This window comes from Cucurbita pepo, chromosome 16 (assembly GCF_057944985.1).
Source record: "Cucurbita pepo subsp. pepo isolate OVF chromosome 16, ASM5794498v1, whole genome shotgun sequence".
Lineage (NCBI taxonomy): Eukaryota > Viridiplantae > Streptophyta > Magnoliopsida > Cucurbitales > Cucurbitaceae > Cucurbita > Cucurbita pepo.
Window position 1 is genome coordinate 7,781,692 of NC_141813.1, and position 14,535 is coordinate 7,796,226.

Here is a 14,535-nt window from a genome sequence, read left to right on the forward strand (position 1 = left end):
GTAAGTTTGGACATGTAAAAACCTTAACCAAATTCAACTCAAATTGGGTTGACTGTACTCAAATTTATTATTAATTTTAAAATATTTATTTTTAGCTAAATACAATTATATTACCTATATTTATTTAATTTTATAATTTTATTATTATTATTTATTCTATCAACCAATTGCAAATTTTAATTAAATATTTAGAAATAAATAAACAAAAAATTAATAATTAATTGGGTTTATTATTTAAATAGGATTATTTATATTAAAAAAAAATTAATAATTCAAATAATTAAACCCTATCCACATTAGTTTAGTTTGATAAACCGAAACGAACTTGTATTATCGTTTAGTGATGATGATCGCTTGTGAATCCAAAAGCTTGATTGGCCAATACGCTAATGTTTTTCTCCTTCTTTCACATCATCTCTGAAAAATCTCAGCTTTTTGGTCCAGTGGCGAGATATTCCACCATTGGACGAGAGGCGCAGAGCTCTGCTGCTGACAGGTTGTAGTCTGTGTTACACTATATAATTCAAAACGCCACTTTCCTTTGCCTTTTCCTTTTCCTTTTCCCCCCAATTTTTTTCTTACACACTCCCTCCATCGCTGCCCCAAACCAACACGTTTCTATCCCCAATTTATGTTCCTTTTTCCCCTTTTGATTTCTCAATAGTTCAAATGGAAATTTTCATCATGGCCGCACCCGAAATTTGGAAGAACCCGCTCCCTTCTTGTATTGAAGGTGCCTGATTTTGCTGACTTTAGGGTTTCTTGCTTCGTATTTTCCTTGGATTTTGGTTTCCTGCTGTATGAATTGGATCCCGATCCGAACCCCCATTGTTGATTCGGGTTTAAGTTTTCATCGGCAGCGTCGTCGAAGTCTATGGCGTCGAAGGCTTCTTTGCCTTCGCCTTCGGTCGACGGGTCGGATCTGCTCGATGACACCCAGGTAATGAGCTTCTGATCTCTTTCTTTCTTCTCTGTTACCAGAATTTGAAATGTAATTGCGGGCGAGAATCTGTTTTTTTTTTTTTTTTTTTTTTTTTTTTTCATTCCAGAGTATAGTTTTGTGATTAGACTCGTCAATTTTTATGACAGCATTATCTGAAATGGTTGGCTTTTGATCATCCGGAAGTTTATGTATAAAATCTTGGCGTTTGTACGTTATTACGCACAACAAAATAAGCCATGTAAATTTGGTCTCGTCATGACCTCTTTCGTTGATATCTAAGATTCGCTTTCTTTTTGGATTGTTTACCTTATACTATCTCCAATATTTTTTCGATCCCTATGATGCAGGGTGAAGCCTATTAATATGACTGAAAAAGAAAAAAGTTAGACATGATCATCATTTCCATTCTATAGGAACAAATACTCCGTAAACTTTAATTGAAAACTTGTCTAACGTTCTGCTGTTCTCCACAGATAATGGAACCACAAGAACAAGATCCTATTCCTAAGGAGATATTATCAGTCATTGATTTTCTAAAGAAGCAAGTTGCTGGTGAACGTTGTAACTCTGTACAGGTGCTTTCATTATGGTTGCCCAAATTTCTCATCCTTTAGCTAACTTAAAGTTGAGTTTTGCACATATGGTATCAATTATTGGTTTCTATTGGATCTTTCTTAATTTTCAGAAAAGAATGGAAGAAAACAAGCAGAAATTGGTTGGCATCACCACTCACTTGTTGAAATCATCAACAGAAAGAAGGATAAGAAGGGCAAGTGATTCAGATAAGGGGGTGGATCTATTGACGAAGAGGCAGAAAGATGCACTTGATATGCAGAATGGTATCAATGTAAGTGATGGGGAAAATGACCGATCTCAAGAAGATGGCCATGAACCTTCTGCAGTTCTTCTTGGATCTAATGTTGCAGTTAGAAATGCTGTTCGACCTATTAAGCTTCCTGAAGCTAAAACATTGCCTCCTTATACTACATGGATATTTTTGGACAGGTTTGTTAAGTCTCTTCATTGTTTCTTTAGATATATTTGTTACTGCAATTTCAGTTATGAGTTTCTATGAAGACTTTAATATTGGTAACTTAAGGCTATGTTAGTTTAGTGATTGGTGGTTTTCCCTTGGAAGCTGGTTCTCTATGGCATAGGGTTATGGTGAGTAACTATGGTCCTTTATTCATTTAAATTCTTTGGAGCGATGGTTCTAAAGGCATGTAGAAACCTTTGAAAAGTTGATATCTTATTGGTTTTCACTTTTCTCTCTGTTTGTGTAATGCTCATTAGCGATAATTACTTTTAGAAGGACACTTGGTTGGACAGCAAGCCTCTTATAAAGTCTCATCTTTGTCACTTATCTTCTTTGAGGTCTAGCCTTGTTGCTTCCTTTTTGTCTCCTCTAACTGTTTCTTCTTTGTTCTCTTGGAAGGTGAATGCTATAGATCATTTTTTGAGGTATTCGTCCTTTGTGGTGGGGCCAAATTGGTAACTTCTTTATTAGAAGGTGTCTGAGAACCTGAACCATATTCTCTACGGTTGTCAGTTTGCTCGGTCCATTTGGTACTACTCTTATTAGATGTTCGATTTTTGTCTTGCTTGGAACAATGAGTGTGTTGCTATGGTGGAGGAGGTTCTTTGGACTCTGCAGTGATGGGGCTAGACCTTGTGGAAGGTTAGTCTCTTCACAGTCCTTTGGAGTTTCAAGTTGGGGAGGAATAATAGAATTTTTAGAGATCTGAAGAGTTCTTTGAGGAGGTTTTTGTCACTTGTTAGGTAACACTTTTATTTGGGCATCAACTTCTAGATAGTTTCGTTCTTAACCTCTGGGTCATTATTTTGGATTGAAAGTCCTTACCATAAGCTTTGAGTGGCTCCTTTGTTGGCTTCTTATAAGAGAAAAAATTGTGAACCACAGGAACTACAAACAATACAAATTCCAAGATATGGTGGATAGGCCAATGTAGTCCACGTAGCTATGCTGTGTACATTGTTTCTTGAATTTTGGATGGAGTATAGGGGACCACATCTCAATACATTCACCTTATGTTGTCACTAGTTTTTTGTTTTGTTTTTTTTTTTTTTTTTTTGCTAAACAATCAGGAGTTGAGATAAATGGGGCTTGGATTACATCAAATGAACCATATTTTTTTATTTTTTTGTCTTGATTTATTTTTCTTCTTACGACAAATGATTTTAGGTTGTATAAAAATCTTATTTATCCTCATTTAGTGGAAATGTATTTGTTAAAATATTTTTTTTGTTATAATCATTGGTGTTTACACTTGGGTATGTGAAAAAAGTAAAACGGACTTTAGGGGAATGAAATAAAAACTCGTAGTGATCACCTATCTAGGCAACATTTACATGTACATTGAACTATGTGAAGCTTGTACGATAGGTTCTATCTTGGGTTTTAGGAAACCCTTGCTTGGACCCTGACTTGAACAATATCTAATTTAGTGCTTGCGTTTTTAATTAGTAGGCCAATGTTTGGTGGTTGAATGAAACTATATTATTAATTCACTTCCTATTTGGGATGCATTGTTTTTGGATTACAGTATCTTTGATATTTGTGGAGCCAATAATTTCTGCCTTGTGTGTAAAATTTAGTCCAATTTTTGGTGACACTGGTGCAGAAATCAGAGAATGACTGAAGATCAATCTGTGGTTGGTCGAAGGAGAATTTATTATGATCAAAGTGGAGGAGAAGCCCTCATTTGCAGTGACAGTGAGGAAGAAGCAATCGAGGATGAAGAGGAAAAGAGAGATTTTGTGGAATCTGAAGATTATATACTTCGGTTGGTATAAACAAATTGACTGTATTCAGACATGCCAATAAAATGATATATTTAGGTTTCACTGTCAAGTGTTGTCTATACAATTATAAAGTATCTTTTGCAAGAAACGTAAAGAAAACATTATTTTGGATGTGAAGACTTTTGTCAAATGTATTTTGCCAAACCCGATCAACATGTCAAGTATATGTCATGCTAAACCGACATGTTGATCGATTAGTATGCCCAAAAAATATTTTTAAATTGAAATGACGTACTTATGTTGTAGTATTTTTAAGGAGATCTAGTGATAGCCGCCGGTTTTACCTCTTGGTATTTCTTTTTTAACTTTTAATTTCTACCTTGATGAGCATGAATTTATTACCCTTTTCTCTCCTCATTCAATGTTGACCAATGTGCACTCATGGGGTTTGCTCTTCCCCTTCTCTCTCCTTCCTCATTGAAACATAATCACTTCCCCTTTCCTTCTCTCCTCTCTATTGAAGGCTGACCCCTCCTCTTCGTCATGCTTTTGAAGGTCTTGACTCCTAGCCGTTGGCCACAGCTCTCTTTTACCTCAAATTGGTCTCTCGTTCTTATTCTCATGCACAATGAGCTTTATTTGTCACCTCCTGTTCTTTGCTAGAATCACAACTTTCTTAGACATGAACTCTCAAATATATAGGCTTTCTATTGGTGTGCATTGGTTTTGGTTGGTTTATACAACCTTCCACAACCATTCATCTCCAATTGGGTGCCGGTTTGTATTGAAAATTGGCATTGATCAACTGATGGCCATCATAATTGAGAGAATAAGGAGTTTTTTTTTTTTTTTTTTTTTTTTTGAGAAGGGGATGATGAGGTGGAAAGGTCCCACCTAATCAAGTGGGAGGTGGCAATGAAGCTAATAGTTCTAGGAGAACCACCATTCCCATTGCTCTTGTTTCCTTTGTTCGGTAGAAGGAGCTTGAGGCTATGTAACAAGGTTTCTGTGGCAAAGTGGTTATGCTGCTTCTTCATTTCGTGGCTGAAGGTGTTTGGGAGTAGATATGATCCTTACTCTTTCAAGTGACTTGAGGGTGGTGGTTCGAAGGGCCTCAACATTCACCTTTGGAAAGCTACTTCTGTGGCATTTCTTGCTTTTTCTAGTTTGTTCATTGCTCTGCTGGGGAAAGCTAAAAAATTTATTTTTGGGATGATTGTTAGGTGGGGAATAAAACCCTTCTAGGTGTTCAATATTCTTTATCTAATAGAGAGACAACGGATGCGTCAAATCTTCTTTCTATCCTGCAAGATGTTCTGGTGGTTTTGAGGAGAGGGATGTTCGAATTTGGTCCCCCGACTTTTCTAGAGAGTTTTTTTTTTTTGACATTTTCTTTTTCTTTTGTATTTTGTCTATCCCTTCTCCCTTCTTGGTTGCCTTTATTTTTCCCTCTTTAGCAGGTTACAATTCCAAGGAAGGTTTAAGATTTTGCGTGGTAGGTTTTACATGGGAGAGTTGGTAACTTGGACCATGTCCAAAGACACTCTTCCGTTATGTTGTTCCGACAATCCTGCATTTTATGTAGGAGACAGGAGAACCTTATTCATTTGGTGTGAGACTACCAGTGTGCTCAATTTTTCTAGAGTCCTTGGAGGACCTTGTTTGGTGTGTGGTAGGCTCGTGATAGGGGTGATTGATTGTTGTTCCAGGAGGTGCTTCCGAATCCACCCTAGGGAGAATGTAAAGTTATGTGGCAAGCTAACTCCTTTGTTGTTTTGTGGGGTATTTGTTTAAACATGAATAATAGAATTTTTAAAGAGGTTGAGAAATCGGGTGAGCAGGTTTGGAAGGTGACCAGGTTCAACGCCTCCCTTTGAGCTCCTGCCACTAGGCCTAGTTTTGAGATTGATCTTGTGCTTTTGGATTAAAGTCTTTTTTTTGTAATTAGTTTTGGTTTCTTTTGGTTGGGCTTGTTTTTTGTATGCCTATATTATTTCCTTTTCCACTAGGCCCTCTTTCTTCCTCCTCCAGTGTCTCTGATTTCGCTGCAATATGTATAGGCATCATAAAGTATTCTTTCTATGAAGGTGTTCAATAATATCAGACAGATTTTCCAATTAATGTTCTTGATTATTTTCATACACTAAATATGTATCTAATCATCGTTGAAATGTAACATTTCAATTGGATGATGCACAAATAGTCTCGATTTGTTTGCATAAACTATATAAAAATTGAAGATAACTTGCTATTATTTACCTTGACAGCATGACCATTAAAGAAATTGGTTCATCTGATCTGGTGCTAGAATCACTTGCAAGTTGTTTCTCTAGAAGTCCTGGTGAAATACAGGTGTGAACTTGTACATTGCATTCTTTTCTCTGCTCCATCTGATTAAAACTGGTCATAGTGTAAGCTTTGGTCCAGCTGTTTCCCATTTGCTTTGTGCTGGCTTTACAGAGATATGAAACACCGTCAAACATCTTATACAGGCAAGATATGAAGTGCTTACGCAGGGAGAAAAGGCTGTAGGGTGTTTTAATAATAGGATCAATGAGGAGATCTCACATATTGCAAGTACTTTTCTTGATAAAGATCTAGATGCAGCTCTTGATTCCTTTGACAATTTATTTTGCCGCCGTTGCCTTGTAAGTTTTCTGTAGCTGCTCTTCTCCGAGTTGTGTTTATAGTCTTTTACTCAACATTTGGTAACTTTTTATTGCTACAGGTCTTTGATTGTAGATTACATGGTTGTTCCCACGATCTTGTCTTTCCTGTAAGTTTATGCTAAAAGATCATGTATATGCGTGGTTGAATGTACATTTTATTGTATCCATCTTACGAATTATGTTGTCACTGATGGAGGTTATTGTTCTACAAAAAAACTCAGGCTGAGAAACAACCTAAATGGGGTCCCGTAGGTGAGGAAAATGTACCTTGTGGTCCACTCTGCTATCGATCAGTATGTGTTGGTTCTTTTTACTATTATGATTTACTTGGTTTAATTATTGAACAATATTTCCATTATCTATATCAATAGTCTATACATTTGTTCACAGGTACTGAAATCAGACAAAAATTATACAGGGGGCTCTCCACATCGCAGTGACTTGGAAGAAAAGCATCCCATGTCATCTGATGGTACTGGTGCTCAAATCTCCAAAAAAAAGAAATCTTCTCGTAAATCTGCTCGAAGAAGGGCAAAATCCTATCAAAGTGAAAGTGCCTCATCAAATGCAAAGAACATATCAGAAAGCAGTGAGTCAGAGAATGAACCCAGGCAGGATGGGAATACTATTCATCAGTCGCCACCACCAAATTCGAAGATAACAGGAGTGGGTGGAATTCCAAAAAGGAACAGCAAGCGTGTTGCTGAGCGTGTTCTCATTTGCATGCAGAAGAAGCAGAAGAAAATGGCTGCTTCTGAGTCAGAATCTCTTGCCAGTGTTGGCCATTGTCCAAATGATGTGAAAATAAAATCTAATTCATATAAAGAGAATGATGATACTAGTTCGTCTTCACGTAAGAATATTAGATCTCCTACTGTGGGAAGGCCTAGGAGGGAATCCCTGACTCAGCAATACAACAAATTTGAGCAGAATGAAACACTCAATAATTCATCAAATGAGATAATTACTCATCTACCGACCGACAGTTGTGATGATAACTCAAGGATGGAAGAGTGTGTGGATGAAAATTTATACAAGCAGGACTTGGCAGAGGATAAATCTTGGAAAGCTATTGAAAAAGGTCTCTATGAGAAGGGTATTGAGATTTTTGGTAGGAACAGGTCTGTGCATACTGTTACGATTTCTTGTATGAACTTTAGCATATCTTACTGATGTTATTCCATGTGGGCTCGATTCTATATGCATTGTTCGTCATTTAGAAATTTTGATTCTTACCAATGGATTTTTCTCCTGTGAAATAACAGTGAAGAAATTATTTTAACCCTACATTTTTTAGGCTTCTAGGAATTACTACAGTTCTTATTTCCCATTTGCCTAATGCATATCTTGTCTGGTCTTTGGGATAGGCTTATAAGTTCATAATAAAATTACCTCTAATTTTTTCCTGGAAAATTTGTTAACATCTTGAATTTGAAACACAAAGTGTTAATCTTGAAATCTGGACGTGAATCCAGAAGTATGATATAGATAAGTCCAACAGTTATGTACATACAGTTTGCTATCTATATATTCTTACACTACAATTGGAGTTTTATGTATGTTTTTCTCATTGTAATTTATGTGCTTTTCATCTTTCATACAGCTGCTTAATAGCTAGGAATTTACTAAATGGGATGAAAACCTGTTGGGAAATTTTTCAACACATGAATTATTCTGAAAACAAGAATTGCAGCCAAGTGGGTGATGGGCTAAATCCTCATCTTGATGGTTATGCCAAGGTTGGTTTTTAGAAACATGGTGAATAGGTTCCAGTTTGCCTCTCCCATGCTCCATTTTTATCACCCTGTCTTCTTTTTCGTTCTCTTGTACCAAATTCAATGTTTAAAATTTCAGGGAAATAATGAGGTGAGAAGAAGGTCAAGATTCTTACGTAGAAGGGGTAGAGTTCGTCGACTGAAATATACCTGGAAATCAGCTGCTTACCATTCAATCCGTAAGCGAATAACTGAAAGGAAAGATCAGCCGTGTAGACAGTATAATCCATGTAGTTGCCAAACTGCCTGTGGAAAGCAGTGTGCCTGTCTTTTAAATGGCACCTGTTGTGAGAAGTACTGTGGGTGAGCCCAGATTCAGAAATCAATTATTAAATGGTTTCCTCATTCAAGAATGGGGATGTCATTTGAATTTGGTTTTTCCTTTTTCTCTTAGTGTTATTTATATATTTTCAGTCCTCGTCCATAATTATTGGCTTTGATCTTCATTTGGTTTATCCTAATTGTATTATAGCTATTTTTTATATATGAATCATTTTGTAGGAAATATTAATGATCCATTTAATATTTTAATCTTTCAACTGACATTTAAAGGTGCCCTAAGAGTTGCAAGAACCGTTTTCGAGGATGTCATTGTGCCAAAAGTCAATGTCGTAGTCGTCAGTGTCCTTGCTTTGCAGCAGATAGAGAATGTGATCCAGATGTTTGTAGGAATTGTTGGGTCAGGTGAGTTCGAAGTTTCTTTTCAATCGTTTATTAAGATGTTGTTTACAGCATAATAAATGGTAAGGCACTTTGTATGCGAGTATGATAAGCTGATGAGTGTCTGCCAATCTCAGTAAAATCTTTAGTTGCAGGTAGTTGTTGCAGCTTTTTGCTTTCGTGTATTGTCATTCATCAATTAATTATTACCTTCTTGCTTCACATAGATTAAGTGCATTTCCCTGCGCTCATTAACTTTTTGTGCAACTTTCCTTTGTAGCTGTGGTGATGGTACTCTTGGGGTTCCCAACCAAAGAGGCGATAATTATGAGTGCAGGAACATGAAGCTTCTTCTGAAACAACAACAAAGAGTAATCACATTTTTTCTGTTTCTCTTACAATTCTTTTACACAATTTTGATCCAACTTAGTGCAAGGTTTTTGTTGCCAGTTTTATTGCATCCTGTTTTAGCACATCTTGTTCATGGCTGCAATAACTTAAATGCTATACATATTATGAATTGTTCTTCGTAATAAATAACATGTTCTGCATGGGTTTCCCCCCCACCACCCCCCCCCCCCCCTCCAACCATTAACTATTTCGTTATTTAGGTTGATTCTAACTCGATGACATCTTTAGGCCTTTGAACTGTTATTGGCGCCATAAATGTTATTGATTTGAACTAGGTGATCAAACTTATTTTTGGCTAAGTAATTTTTTTTTCTCTCATTCTTTAGAAAGTATGTGGGTCGTAACTGAAAGTAGTTTACAGGGATGAGAAAGATGATGCGTAGACAGCATTATTTATATAGCTAGCAATGTTGTGGTGGGTGCCGAGCTAGCAATGCGTAGACTAAGCGGAGCTCTTAAATCTTTCTTCTCAGTTTTGACTTCTAATATGTACTTCCTTGCTCGTGTATGACTAGTAGGTGAATTTTATCAACTAACTTGATATTAGTTGGGAATCTCCTTCCGTTACCTACAGGTAGCTTAGATGTCATCTTGGCCCAGGTTTAGTGATTCCTAATTCTGGGGGACTCCAAGGTTGATCATGTGCAACTAGCGGTGGAATCTAAAATGGGGATTGGATAGCAATTTTGTCAGGAAATATGAGCCTTCTTAAAACTCAGATTACTTTGAAGTAAATATTCACAGTAATTAGGGGACTTGTTGAGCTGCATAGATCAAGAATGGACAAGATTGGGCGGATATTCTAGAAGGAATCTAGTAGATTTTTGTGCTCTTTTCATCTAACTTTGAACCTTTACTCAGCCGACTACCTCGGAGAAGCAGGGATTGTGCCATTCATTTGTAGCAGGGTCACCTAGGTTGATGTGTGGCCCCTTGCCTTTTCCCCAATTCCAAAGGGACGAAAACGAGGGTTAGTTATAGCTTGACAATGTTAGCGGAGGTGACCAAATGGTACTGGTTCATTCTCTAGTTCGATTCTTCTTGGCAGGAAAGAGAGAATGCCATTTGCCACTTCTATGTGGCCTTGAAAGCCTTGAACAGTATAACAATCCTCAACAATAATACCCATAGTAGAGGAACTAGTAGATGAATTGTTAGCTAAGGTGAAGTTTGTGACGTCCTCGGTATTGACCTTGTTTTAAAGGAGTCCTTCACGCTTGTTGATCTTCTACAATTAATCTCGCCAGTTGAGCATTCGTCGGGTCCCCGGGCTGCTAGCCACGAGGAGTTTGATTCTCTGCTTTTTGATGTTTCCAGTGACCAGCCATTAAGTATGAAAGAGATTAAAAAGAAATTTAATCAGACATATCCTCTTTTTTATTCTTGGAAAAGGGTCAAAAGGATTTGCCATCAGCTGTAGAGGTTTTTGAAAATTCTAATTCAGAATTGTTAGAAGACTAGTGAACAAATTTGGTTGGATTTACTTCAAAGTCGAAGATCAGTGAAAGCTTGGAATATTCTATTCGTCAGTTTCATTCTGTGCCATCCTTTAATCATCCTTCATTCTTATATTCTTCACTAATTAAAGTCGAAGATCAGTGAAAGGTTGCAATCTTGGATAAGAAAGGCTTTGGACTTTGCTGAAGAACTTTGATTCAATCATTTATTTCATCCGGGAAGAAAAAGGCCACTACAGCCAAGAAACAGAGTAAGAATGACTAAGGAGATTGCTGGTCTACTCTCGAACATCAACTTGATCAAGGCTAGGTTGAATGGTTCGGATGCAATCTATAAAAAGAATTGTTCGGAAACTTAAAAATGATAAAAACATTATTCTCGAATTTCTAAGAAAAAATCTCAATCTTGAGATAACAAGTTTTAGTCATTCATAGCCAGCCCTTACAAGCTTAATTCAAGGCTTTTTATAGCTATTCAGTAAAAGAAACGCCCTCCCTTTAAAATTCCTAAGCAGGTACAAGAACTGATGGACATAGTTGAGAGGCCCATGCTTAGTTGTGACATTTAAAAGCTGAATTACACTAAGTTTATGAAAGCTAAAATAATAGATGAAGTCTTTAAAGTGTTTGCCAAGCTCAAATGTCATTAATGTCAATTCTATACTCAACTTCAACCTTGTAAATGTTGACCTCCGTCCTTCCTCACTTGAATCAGCTTATAACACATGAAATGAATGTTTGAACCAAGCCATCTAATTTTGTTAACGAAGAATGAACACTCGTTGAATCTTCTTGACTTTTGATTGTGTAATAGGTTTTAGTTGGAACTTGTGGAACACCATTATCCTTATAGGCTCCCAATAGTTCAAAAACCAATGATTACCTGACCCCCAAATAAGTAAAAGCCCAAGTTTCCATTCTACAACCAAGCATGGGGCTAAAACTTCTGCTTTCTCCTCTCAACATTCACCCTAATTAGGGAACGGTTGGCTATATTGAAGTGAAGACTTGAACCCTTGAGAAAAAGATTTAACATCCACCATGAATTTTGAAACACCTCTTCAGAATGGAGACACAAAATCACTGTATTGTTTGATTATTGAAGATGAGAAATTTGCATAGACTGCTTTTCACCTCAAAGCCCTTTGTGATATGAAGGCCGACTGATCTACTGAATGCATCTCTCACGGAGGTAAGAGGAAAGGAGAAAGAAGGTCTCCTTGCCTCAAGCCTCTAGAAGCATGAATCAACTTTATTGCATAAAAAGGGCTCAATCAACTTTATTGTAAGCTTTCTTGCAGTTCAACTTTAGTAGGAAGTACCTTCTTTTCCTTGCCTTCATATCTCCCACGGTCTCAGCAACATTCGAAATGGCTTGAAAAATCTGACTACCCTTTATAAAAGCCACTTTTCATCAATAATTTGAGAGAGCACTCTTTGTCTTTCAGCTAGGACACTTGCTGTAATTTTGTACTAGGAAACTAAACTGATGGGTCTGTAATCACTTACTCAGTTTGCACTCTATCTTCTGTAGAATAAGACAAATATAGGTTTCGAGTATTCTGCAGTATGACTAAATGTTACCGAAAGCTTACAGTTAATTATGGTACAAAGCCACCATGACAACGTTTGAGCATTTGAAACTTCATTGACCAGGATTATTATTTAGCTCTCCTTGGTTTCATCCAACCTTTTATCCTCAAATCTGATGCACCGAGCGTTGGTTTGGGGGTGATCTTGATGAAAAATCAACCACCATTGGCTTTTTGTTGAGGCTTTGCGTCCAACTTAGCAGAATTATATCCGAGCAAGACTTGATACACATTGCATTGGCATTGCAATAAATGATATTGGGTGAAAATCATTATTCACGTTTTCTGGAAGTGTATGCAATACATGATGAAAGGAAAGGGATTTTGGTAAAGCGGGATGAAATGGATGGAGGGATGAGTTGTTGACACGAAATCCCCAATTACAAGGGGATCGTGTTTCTCCGTTTCTTTTTGGAATTGCGTATAATGTATTGAGCGGATTGCTGGAACGTTTTTTAGTTGGTTCAAGGAAGGTATGTGTTTCTCATATTGAACAGCTAACCCGAACCTTGGGTCCATTGTCTGGTTATGATTGTATAGGTAGAAAAAATTTGCCTCCAAACAATTGGGTGGGTTTCGACCCGGGAACCCAAACCAACCCACAAGCACTCCTATTTCAAAGGAAAAGTCAAGAAACTTTGTGTTAATGTTGTAATATCTTTTCTATGGAATATCATATTGAAAAGAAATAATATGTTATTTGTTGACGTTTCTTTGGATCGGAGGTGGTGGTATTAGAAAATGTCAAATTCAATCGTTTTTTGGGTTTCTATAAGGAAATAGCGTTTTCTTTGTACTTCTCTATAGTTAATTCTATTTCGGAAAGTTTTTCACGACGTTTATGGCTTTAAACTCTGGGACTTTTGTACCCTTGTAGCCATTCGGTATAGTTTGTTATTGTGTGATGAGAGTTTAATGTGACATAGTTTCTTGACTCCATTTTGTAGGTGTTACTTGGAAGATCTGATATATCTGGTTGGGGAGCATTTTTGAAGGTAACCTCAAGCTCAACCTATCATAAACTTATTTTCTAATGCTGCTTGCTTGCTAAATTGTGTTGCCACCTCCAGAATAGTGTTGGCAAACACGAATATCTCGGCGAGTATACTGGGGAGTTAATCTCTCATAGGGAGGCCGATAAACGGGGCAAAATATATGATCGTGAAAACTCGTCGTTTCTGTTCAATTTGAATGACCAGGCATGTTTTTGTTCCAACACTTAGTTGTATAACATGAGGATAATCTACTTTTTAATGCAAGTTCTAACCTGACCTTTTGTATGCTTTGTTTAGTTTGTTCTTGATGCGTACAGAAAGGGTGATAAATTAAAATTTGCCAATCATTCTCCAGTTCCAAACTGCTATGCTAAGGTACATATGCGTTCAATGCATCTTTTCATCCAAACTGCTAATAATTCCATAATGCCTCTATTCAACCGCTGATCATCTATTTCAGGTCATCATGGTTGCAGGAGATCACCGCGTTGGCATCTTTGCCAAGGAAAGAATCAGTGCTGGTGAGGAACTGTTCTATGATTATAGATATGAGCCTGATCGAGCCCCGGCTTGGGCTAGGAAGCCTGAGGCATCAGGGTCGAAAAAAGACGATGGTGCTCCATCGAGCGGTCAAGCAAAGAAACTTGCTTAATTTAACGATTCATTTGGGACTTGGTAAGTTAAATTTTTTTGTAATTCTTTCACAGACAAGATTGTCGATCCTCATTGTTGTTGTTAGTCATAGGTGTATTCTTGGATCCATTTGTAGGGAAACATCATTTACTTACCTCCATAGGAATTTACCCTTTTGATTTGACACATTGAAATGAAAAGCTTGAGGAGACGATACAAGCGTTTGTAATTCAAATCTACAATTTGATTGACACCCATCGGTTAATTTTTTAGTGAACAGCTTGAATGTCTGCCAAATTATCATGTTACATAGTTTAAACATATACGTCTTATATGCTCTTGAATTCATTCGATATACCAGTGGAGATGTCATTTTTTAACAAAATGGTATAGGTCGAGTCGTTTCAAGGCATTTTTAACAATTTAGTTGATGAAAGTATTCGAATCAAATTGTTGATCATGCATCACTATTTGTTTTTTTAGGACTATACATACTTATTTCATTCGCTACCTCTCTGGTGGGTTCCCTTAACCAAGCCACTGTCTATGAGGCATGCGGTCAGAGTCCTGTTTGCTCCCACTGCTTGGAAGCTTACAGTTTCATGTTCTATTTCACTCTTTGATGGAGGTTCTTTTC

The 14,535-nt window shown here is 37.1% G+C and overlaps 1 protein-coding gene across 2 annotated transcripts; it reads left to right on the forward strand.

Moving 5' to 3' along the window:
* Positions 1 to 366: 366 nt before the first annotated feature.
* On the forward strand, positions 367 to 14,170 carry LOC111777341 (histone-lysine N-methyltransferase CLF). 2 transcript variants are annotated; one of them, XM_023656887.2, is made up of 17 exons: positions 367 to 940; positions 1,417 to 1,518; positions 1,629 to 1,948; positions 3,586 to 3,747; positions 5,974 to 6,058; positions 6,199 to 6,354; positions 6,435 to 6,482; positions 6,597 to 6,668; positions 6,766 to 7,496; positions 7,979 to 8,114; positions 8,230 to 8,453; positions 8,703 to 8,834; positions 9,091 to 9,181; positions 13,218 to 13,265; positions 13,341 to 13,469; positions 13,563 to 13,640; positions 13,726 to 14,170. In XM_023656887.2, the coding sequence occupies exons 1-17, from the start codon at positions 875 to 877 to the stop codon at positions 13,915 to 13,917; spliced, it is 2,772 nt and encodes a 923-aa protein (XP_023512655.2). In that variant the 5' UTR covers positions 367 to 874; the 3' UTR covers positions 13,918 to 14,170. The 2 variants fall into 2 exon arrangements, with proteins under 2 accessions (XP_023512655.2, XP_023512656.2); XM_023656888.2 differs by lacking the exons at positions 367 to 940; positions 1,417 to 1,518; positions 1,629 to 1,948 and adding an exon at positions 2,430 to 2,621.
* Positions 14,171 to 14,535: the final 365 nt, after the last annotated feature.